General features: G+C 39.6%; 1 protein-coding gene across 5 annotated transcripts in view; it reads left to right on the top strand.

Moving 5' to 3' along the window:
* STAM (signal transducing adaptor molecule) overlaps positions 1-20,786 on the top strand; it is a 91,861-nt gene that overhangs the window by 56,083 nt on the left and 14,992 nt on the right. For 2 of the 5 annotated variants that reach the window (XM_058297902.1, XM_004465071.5), the window contains exons 3-8: positions 9,671-9,746; positions 9,849-9,944; positions 11,502-11,648; positions 15,633-15,723; positions 18,062-18,254; positions 19,425-19,519. In XM_058297902.1, the coding sequence (XP_058153885.1) occupies positions 9,671-9,746; positions 9,849-9,944; positions 11,502-11,648; positions 15,633-15,723; positions 18,062-18,254; positions 19,425-19,519 (698 nt within the window). Of the gene's footprint in view, positions 1-7,905; positions 8,118-9,111; positions 9,222-9,670; positions 9,747-9,848; positions 9,945-11,501; positions 11,649-15,632; positions 15,724-18,061; positions 18,255-19,424; positions 19,520-20,786 lie in introns of all 5 variants that reach the window. The other 3 variants (XM_071215505.1, XM_071215506.1, XM_004465072.5) reach the window with 3 other exon arrangements.

The following is a 20,786-nucleotide window of genomic DNA, read 5'->3' as shown; positions in this document are numbered from 1 at the left end:
ATTTTATTTATTTACACTCCCACCTCGTAGATTGCTTGTTGTTTTGCTCTGTGAAAATTTGCTGCATACTCTTCTATGTTTTTTACTTGTCTCCCTTTTTGTTGCGTCATCTTGCTGAGTTGGCTCTACGCCGCGCTTGTGGGCTGGGTGGCACTCCGCATTGCTTGCAGGACAGCTGCTCTCTGTGGTGTGCAGGCAAGCCTGCCTTCACCAGGATGCGAACCCCGGGCCCCCCATATGGTAGATGGGAGCCCAGCTGATTGAGCCACAACCGCTTCCTTGCATACAAGTATTTTATATCCTTAGATAAGTTTTCCCCTTGATACTTTTTTTCTTTTAGTTGCTGTTGTAAATGGAATTGTTTTCTTAATTTCTCTTGGGGACTGAATCATGTTCCTTACAAAAGAAATGTTCAAGTCCCAACCCCTGGTCCTGTTAATGTGAACCCATTTGTAGGAAGGACTTTTGAAGATATTATTAGTTAACTTGTGCCCAGACTCAGTGAGAGTGAACCTTAATCCAATATGAATGACGTTCTTATAAGAAAAGAAATTCGGCCTGGAAGGAGAAGCCATGGGGAGCAGCCAGAACTTTAAGTCAATGGAACCCAGAAAAGAATTCTCTGTCATATGCATTGCCATGCAATACAAAAGCTAAGACACCCCAAAGATTGTTTGCTAGCGACAAGATACTGACTCTAGGAGGAAGCAAGCCTTCTAGCTTCTGAAACCATGAGTCAAAAAATTTCTGTTGTTAAGTTAAACAATTGTATGGTATTTATTTTAGCAGCTAGAAACTAAGACAGTTGCCTTTTTGGATTGCTCATTGCTGGCATATAGAAACTTGACTGATTTATGTGTATTGATCTTGATCACTTCGCTGAGTTGGTTTATTAGTTGTAGTAACTTTCTTGTAGATTCTTCTGGATTTTCAATACATAGGATCATGTTAGTTCTACTTTTTCCTTTCCATTTTAGATGCTTTTATTTCTTTTCCTTGACTAATTTGTTTAGGTAGCATTTTCTGTACATTTCTGAGTATTATTGGTAATAGCGGTATTCTTTTCTTGTTCCTGATCTCAGGGGCTTCACTTTCTTTTTATAAATGTTTAGGGTATATGTATTTTGATCCTGTTACTTTTAACCTATCCATGCCTTTATATTTGAAATGTATTTCTTATAGACAGTTTATAGTAAGTATATTGTTTGGTCCAGCTTTTTTTTTTTTTTAATCTGGTCTGTTGTTCCCTGCCTTTTAATTGGTGTCTTTAGACCATTTACATTTACTGTAATTATTGATATGGTTGGATTTAAAGCTACCTTTTTGCCAGAAGTTTTCATGATCTCATCCGTTCTTTTTCCCATTACTTTTTTCCCCACATTTTTCTTGCTTTCTTTAGGATTGAATTTTTTTTTATGATTACATTTTATTTTTATTTTTGGGTTATAACCCAGGGGTCAAAGACGTAATCACAAGAGCAATTGCAAAATATTTCACATGGAATGAAAATGAAATTGCAACATATGAGAATCTGTAGGAAGCTAAGCAGTGCTTAGAGGCATTAAATGTTTATGTTAGAGAATCTCAATCTGTGATCTAAGTTTCCACCTTAGCAAACAAGAACAAATTAAAATCAAAGTAAGAAAAAGGAAGGCAATGATAAAGGTAAGAGCAGAGGTCTGTGAACTTGAGAAAAGAAAAACTAAAGAAAATCAGCAATAACAATAGCTAATTTCTTTGAAAAATAGTAACTGGGATTTATTAAAGAAATGAAAGGCTGATTCAACATTTGAAAATCAGAGTAAACCACCATATCAACAGACCAAAGAAAGTACGATCATCTCAGACTGATATTCTACTATAGAATTATTGTGACTCTAGTAATGGAAGAAATTATGTCATTGAGGTGAGGACAATGGCCATGAGAGTTGCTGAGGGCAGGGAGAGGGAAGAAGAGGTGTGATAGGGGGGCATTTTCCAGACTTGGAGTTGTCATAAATGATAGGGACAGATGCAAGAGATTATATAACCTGTCATAACTCACTGAATGGACTGGGGGAGAGTGTAAACTACAATGTAAACTATAATCCGTGCTGTGTAGCAGTGCTCCAAAATGTAACACATCAAATGCAATGAATGTACCACACTAATGAAAGAGGTTGTTGATGTGGGAGGAGTGGGGGTGGTAGGGAGTGGAGTACATGAGAACCTCATATTTTTTAATGTAACATTTTGAATGACCATATAATTTTTCTTTTAAAACTTTAAGATTTTTTTTTCTTATGCTGCAAAGTATGCAATATCTTGGTGTATATTCCATGTGCACTTGAATATATATTATTCTGTGATAGGGTAGACTATGGTATAAATCTAAATTAAGTCAGATAGTTGAAATGTTGTTCAGGTCTTCTATATCCTTACTGATTTTTGGTCTACTTATTAATTTCTGAGAAAGGAGTGAAGTCTCCAGTGATAATTGGAGATTTGTGTATTTCTACTTTTACTTTTATCAGTTTTCATGTATTTTGAAGCTGCATTGTTGGATTGCATACACATTTAGGATTGTTACATCTTGGAGAATTACTTTTTTATCATTATGTAACAATCTTCTTTGTCTTTGGTAATATTATTTTTCCTGTAGTGTACTTTGATATTAATGTAGCTACTCCAGCTTCATTGTTATTGGTGTTTCCATGGTTTATCTTTTTTCAGTCCTTTTACTTTTAACATATATATGTTTGTACATTTTAACTGGGTTTCTTGTAGATAGCATGTAGTTGCGTTTTACTTTTTTATCCAAAATAGAAATCCTGCCCTTTTAGTGTTCAGATTGCTTGCATTTAATATAATTCTTGATATGGTTGGATTAAAATCTAACGTCTCTCCAGTTTCCCAGTTGATACTATTTGTTTCTTCCATTGTTTGGGTTTTTCCTTCTTTCTTTCTCATTGGTTTTTTATTAATCGAACATTTTTTATTTAATATTATCACTATTGGCTTATTATTTATGTCTCTTTTAAAAATATTTCAGTGGTTAGCCTGTTAATTGTCTTTATTAAAAAGACGTTTTTAGTCTTTTTTTTTCTCTTTGTACTTAGTCTTCAGGCTTAATGATCTTTTCTTATCTGATACTAGTCCCACCCCATGAATTTTTCTTTTTTCTTTTAAAAGATTTATTTATTTATTTAATTCCTCCTCCTCCCCTGGTTGTCTGTTCTCTGTGTCTATTTAGCTGCGTCTTGTTTCTTTGTCCGCTTCTGTTGTCGTCAGCAGCATGGGAAGTGTGGGCGGCGCCATTCCTGGGCAGGCTGCTCTTTCTTTCTCGCTGGGCGGCTCTCCTTACGGGGCGCACTCCTTGCGCGAGGGGCTCCCCTACGCGGGGGACACCACTGCGTGGCGCGGCACTCCTTGCGCTCATCAGCACTGTGCATGGGCCAACTCCACACGGGTCAAGGAGGCCCGGGCTTTGAACCGCAGACCTCCCATATGGTAGACGGACGCCCTAACCACTGGGCCAAGTCCGCTTCCCACATGAATTTTTCTATCTCCAGAAGTTCCAGTTGGTCCCCCCCCTTTTTTTTTAATAAAAACATACATTTCTCCTTTAAATGTATTGGATACATATAATATTTTTTTAAATCACACAGCATATTATACAATATATTTGGTTCATAGTAATGCAGTCATATACAGTATTTATCCTTTTGTGCCTGGCTTTCTTCTCTCAACATAATGTCCTACAGGTTCATCCATGTTGTCATATGTTTTATGACTTCGTTTCTTCTTAAAGCTGTGTAATATTCCATTGTGTGAATAGATCACAGTTTGTTTCCAACTTTTGGCAATCACGAATAATGCCACTATGAACATCGGTGTGCAGATGTCTGTTCATGTCACTGCTCTCAGTTCTTCTGGGTATATACCCAGTAGTGGTATTACAGGGTCATGTGGCAAGTCTAAATTAAATTAAGCTTCTTTATGAACTGCCAAACAGCCCTCCACAGTGACTGTGCCATTCTCCATTCCCACCAGCAGTGAAGAAGTGTTCTATCTCTCCACATCCTCTCCAGCACTTATAGTTTTCTGTCTTTTTAATAGTGGCCATTCTGATAGGTGTGAAGTGATACCTCATTGTCGTTTTGATTTGCATTTCCCTAATCATTAGTGATGTTGAACATTTCTTCATTTTTTTTTTTTTTTTGCCATTTGTATTTCTTCTTTGCACAAATGTCTATTCAACCCTTGCGCATTTTTTAATTGGGTCGTTTATCTTTTTATTGTTGAGTTATAACATCTCTATATATCCTGGATATTAAACCCTTATCTGACCTGTGATTTCCAAGTATTTTCTCCCATTGAGTTGGCTGCCTTCTCACCCTTTTGACATAGTCCTAGGAGGTGCAAGTGTTTAATTTTGAGGAGGTCTCATTTATCTGTTTTTTTCTTTTGTTGCATGTGCTTTGGGTGTAAGGTCCAAGAAACCACCACGTACCACAAGGTCTTTAAGATGTTTTCCTACATTATCTTCTAGTAGTTTCATAGTCTTGGCTTTTATATTTAGATCTTTGATCCATTTAGAGTTGATTCTTGTATAAGGGAGGGCGGTAGGGGTCCTCTTTCATTCTTTTGGTTATGATATCTGTTGTCCCAATACCATTTGTTGAAAAAAGTTTTGTCCTGTTAACATTGACTTGGTAGGTTTGTCAAAAACCAACTGACCATATAGGTGAGGGTTTATTTCTGGATTCTCAGTTCTTTTCCACTGATTGATGTGTCTGTCTCCCAGTACCATGCTGTGTTGACCACTGTAGCTTGGTAATATGTTTCAGTGAACTACAAGTGTTTTCAATGAGGCAATGAAATTCCTCCCATGTTGCTCTTCTTTTTTAGAATGCTTTTGGCTATTGGGGTGCACTTTCCCTTCCAAATCAATTTCATAATTGCCTTTTCTAATTCTGTAAAGTAAGTTGTTGGGATTTTGATTGGTTTTGCATTGAATCTGTAAATCAGTTTGGGTAAGATTGTCATTTTCATATTTATTCTTCCATCCCATCAACATGGAATGTCTTTCCAGTTGTTTAGGTCTTTCAAAAGTTCTTTTAGAATTGTTGTCTGGTTTTCTACATATAGGTCCTATACTTCTTTGGTTACCTTAATCCTTAGGTATTTGTGTCTTTTTGTTGCTATTGTGAATGGAATTTCCCCCCTGATTTCCTCCTCAGATTGTTCAGTCTAGTGTATTAGTCAGCCAAAGGGGTGCACAATGCAAAACACCAGAAATGGTTTGGTTTTTATAAAGGGTATTCATTTGGGGTAGGAGCTTACAGATACCAGGCCATAAAGTACAAGTTACTTCCCTCACCAAATTCTATTTTCACGTCTTGGAGCAAGATGGCTGCCACTGCGTATGAGGGTTCAGGCTTCCTGGGTTTCTCTGGGCTCAGTGCTTCTGTTTTCTCCACAAGTCAGCTGTAGACTATGAGGTAAACGGCTCTGTCTCTCTCCCTGGGGTTTCTGCTGTGTCTAAGGAGCCATCTCTATTCCTCTGTGTTGTTCTCCTGGCTCAGTTCCTTTCTTCCTGGGTCTTGCTTCTCTTTCCTCTGTGTGCTGACTTCCCAGGACTCCAGCTCAAGACTCCAGCATCAAACTCCGGCATCAAAATTCCAACATCAGAAAACCCTTGCATGAAAAGCTCCAACTCTGTCCTTTGCCATGCCTTTTATCTGTGAGTCCCCACCCAACAAGGGATGGGGACTCAATGTGCTAAAGACGTGGCCCAATTAAAGCCTAATTTTAACTCGGTGATACCCGGTAATAGACTAGATTACAAATAAAATCCAATATCTATTTTTTGAATTCATAACCATATCAAACCACTACAAATAGTGTAAAAAACATTACTGATTTCTGTGTGTTGATCTTCTAACCTGCCACTTTCCTGAACTCATTTATTAGCTCAAGTAGCTTTATCGTGGATACTTCAGGATTTTCTAAGTACAGGAACATGTCATCTGCAAACAGTGAGACTTTCACTTCCTCTTTTCCTATTTGGATGCTGTTTAATTTTTTTTCTTGTCTAATTGCCCTAGGTAGAACTTCTAGTACAATATTGAATAGCAGTGGCTCAGTGGGCATCCTTGTCTTGTTCCTGATCTTAGAGGGAAAAGCTTTCAATCTTTCCCCATCGAGTATGATGTTGACTGGGTTTTTCATATATGCCTTTTATCATATTGAGGTATTTTTCTTCTATTACTATCATTTGAAATGTTTTTATTAAAAAAGGATGCTGGATTTTGCTGCATGCCTGTTCTATATCGCTTGAGATGATTTTTTTTTTCCTCTCAGTTTGTTAATGTGGGGTATTATGTTGATTGATTTTCTTATGTTGAACCAGCCTTGCATACCAGGAATAAATCCACTTGTTCATGATGTATAAGTCTTTTGATATGTTGTTGGATTTGATTTGCACGTTTTTGTTTTTTTTTTTGAGAATTTTTGCTTCTATATTCATTAGAGAGATTGGTCTGTAATTTTCTTTTAGTGTCTTTATCTGGCTTCACTATTAGGGTGATGTTAGCTTCATAAAATGTGTTGGGTAATTTTTCCTTCTCTTCAATTTTTTGGAAGAGTTTAAACAGAATTTGTGTTAATTCTTTTCATAATGCTTAGCAAAATTTACCTGTGAAGCCATCTGGTTCTGGACTTTTCTTTGCTGGGAGATTTTTTATGACTGATTCAATCTCTTTGAAAGCAGTTGGTTTGTTAAGGTTGTGTATTTCTTGCAGCATCAGTGTAGGTGGGTTGTGCATTTCTAGGAATTTGTCCATTTCATCTAGGTTGTCTAGTTTATTGGCATACAGTTTCTCATAATATCCTCTTATGACTCTTTTTTATTTCTGGGGGTCAGTGGTAACTTTCCCCCTTTCATTTCTGATTGTGTATTTATTTGCATCTGCTCCCTTTTTTTTTTTTTTTTTGTTAATCTAGCTAGGGGTTTATTAATTTCATTGATCTTCTCAAAGAACCAGCTTTTGGTTTTGTTGATTTTCTCTCATTTTTTTTGTTCTCAATTTCTTTCATTTCTGCTCTAATCTTTATTATTTCTTTCTTCTCCTTGCTTTGTGATTGTTTTGCTGTTCTTTTTGTAGTTTCTCTATTTTTTCAGTTAAGTCTGAGTTTAGCTCTTTCTTGTTTTTATTTTTATTTATTATTTTATTTCTACCCGCCCCCCCCCCCAGTTGTCTGTTCTCTGTGTCTATTTGCTGCGTGTTCTTCTTTGCCCTGTATGGAGAGCCACCCCATGTGAAAAACACGCAGCCTGCCCAGGAGTGGCGCTGCACACACACAGCTGACACAGCAAGATGACGCAACAAAAAAGACATGCAGTTTCCCAGTGCCCTGACAAGAATACAAATGGACACAAAGGAACACATAGCACATGGACACAGAGAGCAGACAACAGGGGTGGGGGGGTGGGGAAGGGGGAGAAATAAAAAAAAAAAAAACAGAAGTAGATAAATCAGAGAAGATACACAGAGGAATAGAGAGAACTCTATAGACATGGAAGAGGAGGGAACCTGATGCTGGAACCTCGGAAGGGGATGTGCCATTCACCTGATAATTTGCAGCTGAAGAGAACAGAGCAGCTGAGCCCTAGGCCAGCGTACAGCTGAGATAGGATGAATCTGGGCCCACGAGCCTTAAGAGGGAAGAGGAAGGCTGAGCCCTCACAGATATGGGTGCCACCTTGCTTCAACATGTGGCACCTGACTTTGGGTGAGGAAGCAACCTTGAGTTGTTCTCTTCAGGGCCTTGTGTCTGTAAGTTTTTTCCCCAAATAAATGCCCTTTATATAAGCCAGCAGGTTTCCGGTACTTTGCATCAGCACCCTTTTGGTCAATACAGTGATCATCCAAAACACATGTGACTGTGGGAGCAGATAATGTCAGCTCCAGGTAGATGGAGAAGATCCACGTGTGCCTCCAGACTGTGGTGCTGCGGTGCTACTGGGCAAGAATACCAAGATGCGCGTGACGGCCTGTGGGATATGGGATTCGTGCTCACCAAGGAGGACCCCACTGCGGTCAGGGACATGCTGCCGGACTATAAGGTGCCAGGTGTGGCCCCTGCCACTGCCCGATGCGAAGTCACTATGCCCACCCAAACTGAGTTGCCCCATTGAGTGGTCAAATCAAAGCCCTAATCTTGATTTAATCAAATAAACTCAAAGCCTTTGAATTTAAATTAATCAAAGAATATTGTACCCAGAGAACAGACCAATTTACAAACAAAATCTCTATTTGGAATCCATAAATAATACCAAATTGCCACAACAACCCAAAAGTTAGAGGATCTTAAGGAAGTAGTTGCCTTGTCTTCTCTGGTTATCATGGCAGTGCATCAAAAATCACCACAAAGATGATATCATTCTCATTAGCATACCTGGCAAGAACTGGTTCTTTTATATATGCCATTTCTTGTCTCATGTTGATATTTTCTTCTACATCCTTGATTTTATTTCTAATAGCTTATGTCAAATCCTTGACTTCTAATTCTTTCCACTGCCATTTCTGCATTTTTGATTTATTGAATTTTCTCCTAGTTATTTATCACATTTTCCTCCATTTTCTCATGTCTAGTAATTTTTTTACTGAATTTTACATCATTGTGTGCCGGATTTTGTTGTATTTCTTTTAAAATGTTGTTCTGTATCCTGGCAGAAATTGGGTTACATTTAGATTAACTTTATAATTTCATGGATTCTTTTTAAGTTGTTAATGAGTAGATTTAGAGTATCTTTACTCTCGGGATGTTTTAGGCCCATTATTAAGACGTGATGCCTTTGGTGTATCCACTGAATTGTCCACTGTAACATGAGCTCTGACAACAGAGCACTAGGAATTCTTCTGCTTATGGCTCTTAATCACGTTTTGCCCAGCATCATAAGGTTTTTAAACCTTGTTTCCATGGTTTATTCACCGACAGACTCAAGTTGATCCCTATCCGTATATCTAGAACTCTTGCTTTGTGTTGGTCCCTCTACCCTTCCCTGCAAATTCCATCTCCCACAGCCCTCCTGAATTCCAAATTCTGTCTCATTCATTCATTGAGGTCATTATTGTCCTTTTGGGGTCACCTTTCCTGCACTGAGATCCGAAAGTTGCCTCTAGGCCGGAAAGACTGCACTGAGATCTGGCAAGTGCCTGTCAGCAGAAAGTGGGGTAAATATCTGACTCATCTCATTTGTTTTCTTTCTGAGGCTTTATCCTTCTATACCACTTGTGGCCCAGTGCCCCTTACCCTTACTTCAATATGTATTTTAAATATATTTTTCCAGTTTTCTACTTATTTGGGGTGGGAGTATAAATCAGTTCTACTTATTTCATCACGTTAGAAGGGAAGTCTTACCTACCACTTCATTTTCAAAACTTCTTTCCCCCTAACATTAGCCTGAAGTGCCTACCTGTGATTGCTACATAAGAGAATGTTGATTCTGGTTGAAAATGTTAAAGGCATTAGCTGATGTACAGTTTTAAAATTGTATCAATACTAAAAATTAAACCTGCTATGCTTTGTTCTTCCTCTTGTATGGTTGTCTATATTGCCTGCTACAGTTAAGAAAAAACAGGCTAAATATATCACTAATTGTTACTTTTTTTTTTATTTTAAGACCTAAAGATTGTCTTCGGTCTATTATGAGAAGGGTCAACCATAAAGATCCTCATGTTGCTATGCAAGCTCTGACTGTAAGTGCTTTTATTTTGAACCCTATCTCAAAATACCTGCCAAAAATTTGACCTTCTTTTGCATTACCTCTTCTTTTTTAACTTATGCTTTTATGTTTTCAGCTTCTAGGAGCGTGTGTATCAAACTGTGGCAAAATTTTTCATTTAGAAGTATGTTCCAGAGATTTTGCCAGTGAAGTAAGCAACGTATTAAATAAGGTAAGGAGCCTGACTTTCAGAAATGAATTAAGGCGGTCTTTTTGTCATATGTTTTATTTTTTCATTCTCTACATTTTAAATCATGAAATAACTTGCATATTGTACTTACTCTTTCTAGGCCCTGTCTATCCAGTGTGTAAGTAAATGTTATGTTTTGCTGAAGAGAGTACAAATCCACCTAACTTTGAGTGTTGTGTTTTTTTCCCAAGCCATATTAGAGTATATTTAACTCTTTTTAATCATGTTTCATCTAAAAAGAAAACATGTATTTCTCTAGCTGATTGAAAACAATCAGTCTATTTTAGCACAGCGTTTATAAGCACCTGTGTAAATGCAGAGCTATTTTCCTCGTGCAGAACCCCTCAGAAGTCCTGCTCAGCGCCCGTGACCCTGTCGGGGCGCTGCCCTGACCTAACTGGGACCGGCAGGCCAGCTGGGGCTGCGCTGACCTAACTAGGACCGGCAGGCCAGCTGGGGCCCCACAGTGCTGGTGGCCCCACTGCAGACGAGGCACGTAGTGTGTGAGTTTTCCCGTGGAAAATTCATGCGTTCTGAAGGTAATTATTTCTGGCTTTCTTTTGTGTTGTACATCGCAAAAGAAATTTTGAAGTGTTAACAGGGAAAATGCCTCATGGTATTCAGGGAAATTGAGTATTTCTAGGGTTCAGTAGAAGAAAATAGTGCAAAATGTGATGAGAATGTAAAATTCTCTACTTTTTTTCAAACATTATGCTTATATGATCATTCCTTTTTTCTCCTTTATTTAGGCATTTTCTCCTAATTGGAAATATTCTTTTAAAGGCCTGGATGTCTAATAAAATGTACAACTATTACTGCTTATGAGCTATTCTAATATGCTTTCTATAATTAAGTGAAGGTGCAGTACACAAACTTGTGTATCCAGTAGTGTGCACAAACATTTTAAAAATCCCTTGTGTGTGTGAATATATGTATTTATATGTATGCGGACATAGGGATGGAGGGAGAGAGAGGATAAAACGCTTTTTTAAATTTTTCATATGTTTCACAGTAAACATACTGGTTATACATTTAAGGGGGATGTGACGCTAAAGAAATGAAACCCTAGAATGGTTAATGCACAGTGGGCCTCACACCCGCCAGGCCCCAGAGAACCAAGCAACTTGGGGAAACAGACTCACGCTAATGCACAGAACAAATTAGGAATTTGGCATGAAGGAACTGTACCACTTACTTTCTCTTTCCAAGTTGTTTTTTATTGGTCTGCAGAAAACTTTTTCTTTGTCTTCATTATCTAGAGATAATGATCTTTTGAGTAAATGGTGTATTTAATCCATTTTAATTTTGCAGTGAGGTATGTATGGTATCTACTGTTGTTTTATCATTATCACAGTATGAACATAAAATTAGTTTATTTCTGATAGACAGCTATGCTTACCTATTTTCATGTGTAAAGTCTCTTTTTGTTATTCAAAAAGAGAGCTACAACACTTTCACATTTTTTAAAGTATGTGTGCTAAGTCATTAAAATGGAAATTGATAGTATATCATTAATTTTTTTTTTTTTCTGTTCGTCAGGGCCATCCTAAAGTTGGTGAAAAATTGAAAGCTCTTATGGTTGAGTGGACAGATGAATTTAAGAATGACCCACAGCTGAGTCTGATAGCAGCAATGATAAAGAACCTGAAGGAGCAAGGAGTCACCTTTCCCGCTGTTGGCTCACAGGTATTTTATAGAGTTGTGTGTGTGCTACAGGCTGTTTTTCCAAAATGGCCATGTTTATTTTTTCTCCAAATCCAGGTAGTTTTTACTATTTAATAGGAATTTTTCTTAAAAATAATCTTGCATTTGAAGGGGTCCGAAAAATAGTATAGTATCATATTAATATGCTCCAATGTCTACTTTCTTATGGTTTCTCTCTATAAATGATTTGGTTTAACATTTGTTTTAGGTTAATTATATTGCAGTTTTAAAATTTGTATACGATTTTAATAGTGTAGACAGCATTGCTTTATATATCATGTAACACTGACAATCTTATGAAATGCTTTTAATGCTACCATTTCATCTATAGAGAATTATAGCTCAGAAATCAGGAGATTTTTGAAACTTAAGGGTTAAGTTTAGACGTGCTCTTTTTTTTTTTTTTAAAGATTTATTTATTTATTTAATTTCCCCCCTCCCCTGGTTGTCTGTTCTTGGTGTCTATTTGCTGCGTCTTGTTTCTTTGTCCGCTTCTGTTGTTGTCAGTGGCACGGGAAGTGTGGGCGGCGCCATTCCTCGGCAGGCTGCTCTTTCCTTCACGTTGGGCAGATCTCCTTATGGGGTGCACTCCTTGCGCGTGGGGCTCCCCTACGCGGGGACACCCCCGCGTGGCGCGGCACTCCTTGCGCGCATCAGCACTGCGCATGGCCAGCTCCACACGGGTCAAGGAGGCCGGGGCTTGAACCACGGACCTCCCGTGTGGTAGACGGACGCCCTGACCACTGGGCCAAGTCCGCTCCCTGGACGTGCTCTTGATTAGGAAGTTTACGAATACCTTTATTAAAAATGGGAAGGAGAGCTTAGGGGCCAAGGAAAGAGAAGCTCTTGAGGAAGCGTTTCCTTGGTAACAGCCAGCTGATACCTAAGTCTTTTTCCTTTTCCCCAACAAATAGGATTGAATGAGAGACTTAACTTCCTTTGTTCCAGTGTGCTTATATTCCAGTAAAAGGCCCACGGACCCCAGAGGGGCTAAGGTGTGTGGTGCTCACGACACAGGCTCCCTCACGGTGTGGGCAGCAGAGCTGTGAGTGGAAAACTCTGTGCTGTGGGGGGCTTCCAGTTTGGGATTTTGACCAGCACAGGAAATCATGTAGATTCCCTACTTTGATCCAGACTTACCTAGACTTTGTCCAAGGCATTTCCATGTTTTCTGAGTTTTCTAGAGTTGTAAAGACCCGTAGCTATCTGTGAGGGAGGAAGGAAACAAGAAGAGAAGGTTAGTTGTCTTCTCACTTGAAAATGTTTATTTGGTTTATGAATAGTTTTATACTGTGTTTGAGACATACTCATTCATAATTTATAGCTGGCTTTTACTACTCTCAGAATAATTTCTAAAAGCTGTTTAATTAAGGAGTAATTCTATGCAGAATAATTCAGGGTATGTTCTAGTAAGTTCTTTGACAATAGAAGTAGTGTGTATTTAAAAAAAAAATACTACAGAGACAGAAAGATGCACACGCTTCAGCACCTGAGCACTGCTCCAGGACCTTTTGTCCGTGCGCTCCCTGGGCAGCAGTGTCGGCATCACTGTGTGCTTCTTGGAGGGCGGGGCTCGGGTGCCGATGCACAACTGTAGGGTCATCGTCTCCCTCCGAAAAGCTCTCGGGTGATTTTGTACCTGCACTAACGTTGGGGAAGTATTGCTTTAGAGTATAGCTTTCAGTACAAGTGAAAACTGCATTTCAGTCCACAAAGGGAATCGATCTAGAAGAGGAAGAAGAATTTAGTTGTTTATGTAAGTTTTTTGATTAACTTAGAATCTTCAGTAGCTGTTGGGAAACTTTAGGGATCTGAGACCCAACCAGATTAAGGGACTTGTCCAGGGCCACAGCTAAGGCAGGGCTGGAACCAGACCACAGGCACTCTGACACGTCGTCCAGGATTCTGTCCACTCCACAGCCTGCCTTCTGTTTGTGGTAGAGGACAGTGGATGTGTGTCTGTCCAGGAAAGACTTCAAAGGAGAGGAAGTGGAGCAAATGCTGGCAAGAGACCTTATTGATTGGCTGGTATAAAAATTGGGTCACTCTTGTTCAAAAGATCCAGGACATAGAAGCAAACAGTAAAAATTAAGCCTTGTTATTCTCTTGAGGTAGACATTATAAAACATGTAAAAGCTAATTTTGTTAGAGTTTCTGTATTTCAGCTCCAAATATATATAAAATATATATAAGGTGAAATTCGATAAGGTAGAAAGATAGTTTTCTGAAAAGCTTATCACTGAAAACCATGTGTAAGGAGTTCTTTTGGATAAAAATAAATCATGTAGGTTTAATGGCAGAGCGTCCGTAGATTTTGAAGCCGCTTGGTTACTTCAATCATTGACAATTTTTAATGAGACTCGATTTTTGTCAAAACAAACTTAACAAAAATCCCTGAAAATATACACATTTTTATAAGTATATTTTTTCATAAAAATATAGAAGAAAATAATGTGGAAACATTGAGAACGGTCGTACTTTGGCCGGCTGCCTCATGGCCCTGCCTTTCTGTTTGTTAGTGAGATGGGCATGTGCTGGCAGCGTCCCTGTCCTGACTTACTGACACAAGGAGTGTGATTGGATAAACTCGGACCCCAAGGGCAGAAAGGAACCTGGAGACGTGTGTGTGCAGGAGGCAGGCCCCACAGCGCGCCTCGGCACGGGGCGCTCCGCCGAGGTGCCGGCAGGGACCGCGGAAGTCAGTCTGCCCAGCTTGGGAAATTCACTCAAATGTGACACCTCCTCATATAACGAAAAAGGTGGTCTCAGCGGACCTCCAGTTGTCAGGCGTGTATGGTGGTTAAAGGTTATCTAAAGACTGGAACTAGCGACAGATCATAACTCAAAGTGGTTCAAGTTGTGTCCAGTGAACTCCAAAGAGTTCTTGTCTTGTCTTGCCAGCTTTTCTAAAAATAAAGGTGCATTTGTTTGGCGTTATGAAATCCCTTAAGTGAAGAGTATTGAACCTGATTTCACCATCGTGTTGGATATTTTGCCTTTCGTTCACTCAGCAAACATTATGGGTGTTTTGCTGTGTTCGCGCACATGGCCTCTGCCTGCAGGAGCAGACGGTCTGTGTGGAGATGTGGAGGCAGAGCACAGTGCCCAGGCTTCTCATCCGCCGTTCTGAGCCGAGCCCTCTTCTAAGCGCTGTACACATGGGAATTTGAATCTTTGTTAGAATTCCTTTTGTTGTTGTTGTTGGTTGCTTTGGGGATTGCAATTAGAGTCTTACCTTTTTTTCACAGTTTCTCTCAAGTTAGTCTTGTTGCATGTCGTCTAAAATGTTGAAAGCTTGTTGCTGTGTTGTCTGTTTGCTCCCCACCTAGCATTCCATCTGGACATGCTGCAGCCCCCACAAGACAGGGGTGGGCCCCCTCTCCCATGACTTGGGGAGTGCATGTGTCAGGCTGGCCCTCTTTTCCACCTGAGGGTGCAGTGGCTGTTTTGCCCTTCTTTTCTAGGTGGGCGCTTGGGAGCTGGAGGAGGGTGGTGACAGTATTTGAACCTAGGGTTGCCTGGCTCCACAGCCTGTGTTCGTAATCACCCAGATCGCGGTGCCTTGTGGGAAAGTGTTGTTAGACAAACACAGGGTGGGAACGCTTAGGTAAGGCGAGTAGGAATTGAGGAAGCCATGTTCTAGCTGGGAAAACAGGTGGTGGGGCAAAAGGGGTCCGAGGAGGTTGGGGTGCTGCTGCAGGCAGAAGCTTGTGTGCTGTGTGTCGGTGCTCTGCTGAGCAGTGAGTGCTGGTGCCCTCTGGGGATGAGGGGAAGGGTCCGGCAGGAGGCTGGTGAGACAGGCGGGTGGTGTGCTTTGATCATCCTGCCTGAGGGCTTGCAGCTTGGTCACTCAGGAAGTGTGAATCATTTCATTACACTCCCGAGAAAGAGCCTTGTGGTTCCTAGGTCAGCAGGGGAGGAAACTTGAGAGCCCTTCTCAGTGTGGTGTCCCTGTCTTTGTGGCAGGCTGCGGAACAAGCCAAAGCAAGCCCAGCTCTGGCAGCCAAAGACCCCGGCGTGGCGGCTAGCAGCAAGGAAGAAGAAGACCTGGCCAAAGGTGCGTGGTCACGTCCCCGAGGAGAGGTCTCTGGCTTCATCCTTCTTTTTTCTTGAGATACTTTAATAAAACTTTACAGCTAAAGCTGAAATACACTTTGTCCCCTTATCACTGCCATTTCCTTTTCTCCTCAGAGACAACCAGATCCTATGTACCTGTTTGGTCTGTTTTTATTTTATAATATGTCTACTCATATATATCCATTCACATGAATGGATAGATCTAGTCATAAAGTACTCTTTGAATCCATTCATTAAATTTTTTTATAAATGGTATGAAACTCTGTTCCATTCTACAAAGTACTCCTTTCACTCAATATTATTCCTAATGAGGCATATTTGTTCATTTGTTTTGACTGCTGTTTACTATTCCAGCACATTAATGAAAACCCTGTAGTGTGTCTGTCTTCGTGCTGGCAGATGTGTGGGTTGTCCTGCACTGTGTGCTAAGTAACCAGCAGTGACCAGAGGTGGGGGCTGGATTCTGGGTAGTTATGTCCTCAACTTTGCTGAGTGGTTGTATGATTTTGCCACCCCTCCTTTTTTTTTTTTCTTTTCTCCAAATCTCCTGACAACCCTTGGTGCTTTCACAGTTTAGCTTTTGCAAATCTGATAGGTTTAAAATGGCATCCCATTATTTTTATTTTATTTCCTTGATTACTGGTGAGGGTGGTTATTTTTTATATGCCTATTGACTATTTTGGTTGTCTGTTGGATGAATTGTCCTTTTTTTCCTCGTGAGTGTTTTTTTCCCCTAAGTATGATATGTAGGAAGTCTTTATTGTGGATATTAATCATTTGCTTATTATAGCTATTGCAGATATGTTCTTCCAATTTTTGACTTTTACTTTTACTTGATAATGGTGTGTTTTAACAAACAAATTCTAAATTGTGATGTGATCATAATTTTTTTTTCTGTGATTTTTACATTCTGTGTCTTAAGATATTTTTCCCTACCCAAGGTCCCAAAAGATATTTCCTTTTATTTTTTTTTTCTGAGAGCTTTATTGTTTTCACATTAGGTCTTTTTTCAATTTGGAACAGGGTAGGCAGGAAAAGGAGTTAGGGGTTGAATTGAAAGTGGGTAATCAGGTACATTCATATGGTACTGCAGGGAGTGGATATAGCTCAAGTGGCCAAGCGCCTGCTTCCCGTGTATGAGGTCCTGGCTTCAATCCCCGGTACTACAGGGGGTCACTGTGGCTTGGGCGGTGACCAGGGCTGAAGGCAGGGAGGAGGCAGCCATTGGGGTCTGGTTTAGGGGATTTATCAGGCTAGTCTTGCCTCCAGTTGTTTCTGAATTCCAGTTATTTTGTGTAAGAGTCACCTTCGGAGCAGTAGGATACAGGTTTTTAGGGACAACCTTTTTTTTTTTTTTAATTTTTAAAGAAGGTTTAGAGTACATAAATGTTATGTCAAAAATTTAGGGGATTCCTATATTCCTCACTCCCCCCCCCCCAACGGTCCCACATTAACAATATCCTCCATTAGAGTGGCATGTTTGTTACAGTTGATGAACACATATGGAAGCATTCCTGTTAACCATGGACTATAGTTTACATTATAGTTTATACTCTGTCCCACACAATTTTGTAGATTATGACAAAATATATAATGGCCTGTATCCATCATCGCAAAGTCATGAAGGACAATTCCAATATCCCCCAAATGCCCCATGTTACACCTATTCTTCCTTCTCCCTCCCCTTAGACTCTCTGGTGGCCACTGCCTTTTTATCAGTGATAAAAGTTCTTCCATTATCTAAGTCCCCTCTCAGAAGCAGAGTGGGCATCACCATCCCTAAATCCTCAAGATTGGAGAATGAACAATGGACTAAAGTAGACTTATTATTATTCTCCTATAGACTTATTATTATTTAGGGACAACCTTTGAAGCTCTGACTTAGTAAGTCTGCAACAAAACTCGGGACTCTGACTTTCCTGGCAATTATGTGATCATTTTGAGAACTTAAGCTGTAGGACATAGGAATATACTTAAAAGGTAGAAGAAAATATAAAATAGATGCTAAAATACAAACAAAATGAATCTATGAGTTTGCCTCTTTTTATTACTCTGAATAATTTGAATTATTTCAGTAAACATAAGAGTCATCATGCTGTACAGTTTTTCATTATTTTAAACTTTCAATTTTGAATAAATAAAATCAACAAATGATTTTTATTCAGCATGTTATATCAGAATATGTCCTAGTTTCTAGCCAAACTATTAAAAGAAAAATACTTATAAATTCTTTGAATTATCTTCAGATATCTTTTGGCACTTCTTTGGATTGTTGGATGTATTAACATTTTGGGTCTTCTTAAACCATTGTTTTCCAGCCATTGAGCTATCCCTGAAGGAACAGAGGCAACAGCCAACCCCACTTTCCAGTTTGTATCCAAGCACCTCCGGTCTTTTAACTAACCACCAACATGAAGGCCGAAAAGTTCGTGCTATATACGACTTTGAAGCTGCTGAAGATAATGAACTTACTTTTAAAGCTGGAGAAATTATTACAGTTCTTGATGACAGGTAATGGTTAATATTAAATTGAACTTTCCTGTGAAAATATATAAATTATTATTTCTCTATTTTCTATCTTCCCCATTATTCCTATTGAATGCAGTTACTTGATGTAATAAAAAAATATATAGATATATTGACCCAAATATTTTCTCTATGACAGTTGCTTGCTTTGCCTGTGTCGTACTGCCTGGATACTTATTCTATACTTTAACTTTTTCTCTTCTTTTATTTAAAGAGTATGTTTATTTCAGTGGCCTAGCCATTCATTTTTGGTTCCATCTAAGAGTAATATGAGTAAAGCTTTAATATCTTAGAAAATACCCAGCAAAGGTGTTTGTATTTATGGAATTTGTAAGAAACATATAATACGTTTTATATATTTACTCAGAACAATATATTCTTATGGAACAGACTCATTTTACATGGACTTAAATGTTTACATTATCATAGGAGAGGTGATGCAGCACATCAGTGTATTTACTACAGTTTTCTGATGTTTCAGTTTCTTGAAAATGAATTGTTACTGATAATGAATCTAAATTTGCAAGTGGTTTTTTAAAAAATAAATTAGGATAGAGTCAAGGTTTTTCCTGTAGTTACCACTCTTGTAGTCCAGTATTTTTTCTTGAGTGGAAGAAAATGGGGTAAAATTTATGCTTGTAGCTGGAAACTGTGCACAACCCTGGGCACTCGTTCATTCAGAAGGTGTTTGTGAAGTGCTAGCTGTCCTCAGCTCCGCTGGCGCCCTCAGGCACTGCACCCGGGGCATGCGCCCTGCACACGGTCCTGGAGCGCTACCGCTGGCCCCCGTCCCGCTCAGGACCGAGGCCTGCGCTCAGAGCCTCGCTTACACCTTACCCTTGAGCCCGGGACCCCCTCAGAGGGGAAAACTGCTGAACGTGTGGCACCCTTCTCTGGGGGAGAGAGTGCGTAGCTTTTTAGATTCTCCAGGAATTCACCCCTTCTGAAAGACAACATCTGTGAGTTTAATATTAATAACGTCTTGTCTTTTCTGGGTCCTCACTTCTTATTTGTAATAAAGATCCATTCATTGCCTGCTTCATTGGATTGTCATGAGATTCAAATCTGGTAATAATAGGTGTTAAATACTGTGCAATATAAACATTTGCTGAAGTAATCTTTACTTTGTAAAGCATTCTGTTTTGTTCATCATAGTGACCCCAACTGGTGGAAAGGGGAGACCCATCAAGGCCTGGGGCTTTTTCCCTCTAATTTTGTGACTGCAGATCTCACTGCTGAACCAGAAATGAGTAAGTATTTCCTGGCCTGTCAGTGTGTGATACTCTGTAACCTCCTCTAACTGGATTTTGAGTAAGTGCTGCTCCCTGGCGCAGCAGCTCTTAAAAGTTAGTGCCCCAAGGTGATTACTAAACGTGTAACTTCCTGGACAGGAGATTATTTACTAGAAATAGTCTGAGTTGAAACATCTGTCTACCAAGATTATCTTTAGACTCTTGGCATCTTAAGAGATTTTGCATGTAAGTTGGTAAGGTGCAGTTAGTTATCTGGCAAAAAAGCTCCTGTCTTTTGTAATGCCAGATGGAAGGGATCAGTGAAATTAGAAACCACCAAATGCATAAGTCTTTATTAGTTTACAAGAATTTTAGGAAAGGGTATTTGTCTTAGTCATCTTTTTATGTCCAACAGCTTGCAGTACTTACTGAATCTTACCCAGAATGCAAACTGCTTAAATATTTATAGTATAGATAATGGGTAAATATGAGATACTTTTCTTTAAAACATAAGACTTCTCTTTCACAGAAATAGATTAACAGTTATGTATGCCAGGGGAAGGATATCGGGATTGAGAGGGGACTGTAAGAGGTAGGGGGTTTTTCTTTTTGGAGTAATGAAATGCTCTGGTGTTGATTGCAGTGATGAATGCACAACCCTGTGATTGTAGTGAAAGCCATTGCTTGTACAGTTTGGATGGATTGTGTGGTTTGTGAATATGTTTCAGTAGAAGTGATTTAAAAATAAAAGAAGAAAGAACACTTCTCTTTCAAAAGGAGGATTTAACAACAAAGCTTACAAGTCTCTAACATCGACACCCTCTCACAGACTGGCTGGGATGTCTTATGTCACTTCTTTTGAGTCCGGTTGCTAATGCCCGTTCTTCTAATGATCTTGGTGGAACTCAAAAACATGTGTTGAGACTGGTGTGAGTGGTGCTCAGCGTGTTGGGCGTTCTAACCTGGGCTGCTGCTGGGGTTTTGTCTGGTCCTGAACCAGCTGTTGGAAACTTGTCCTGGACTTTGGTTCAAGATGAGGTCCAAGATCTCATCTCTTGTTTTTCACCACATAGCAGTGTGGCTTCAATACTGGCTCTTCTCAAATGTTTCTCTTTGGACCGTCTAAAAGAGGAATGTGAGCATCAGGTCAATGTAATGGAGAGAGAGTTCTCAAGATGGGGAAGCAAGGGCTAGCGTTTCCTTTATGAGGAGCAGATAGACGTGTGGCCCTGCCTGGCTGGCTTGGTTCAGAGGGGCCGGAAGGGAGTGTGGAGGTGCTTCATGT

This window comes from Dasypus novemcinctus, chromosome 5, assembly GCF_030445035.2.
Source record: "Dasypus novemcinctus isolate mDasNov1 chromosome 5, mDasNov1.1.hap2, whole genome shotgun sequence".
Taxonomy (NCBI): domain Eukaryota; kingdom Metazoa; phylum Chordata; class Mammalia; order Cingulata; family Dasypodidae; genus Dasypus; species Dasypus novemcinctus.
The sequence above is the reverse complement of the archived record's forward strand: the minus strand, read 5'-3'. Positions and strand labels throughout refer to the sequence as shown.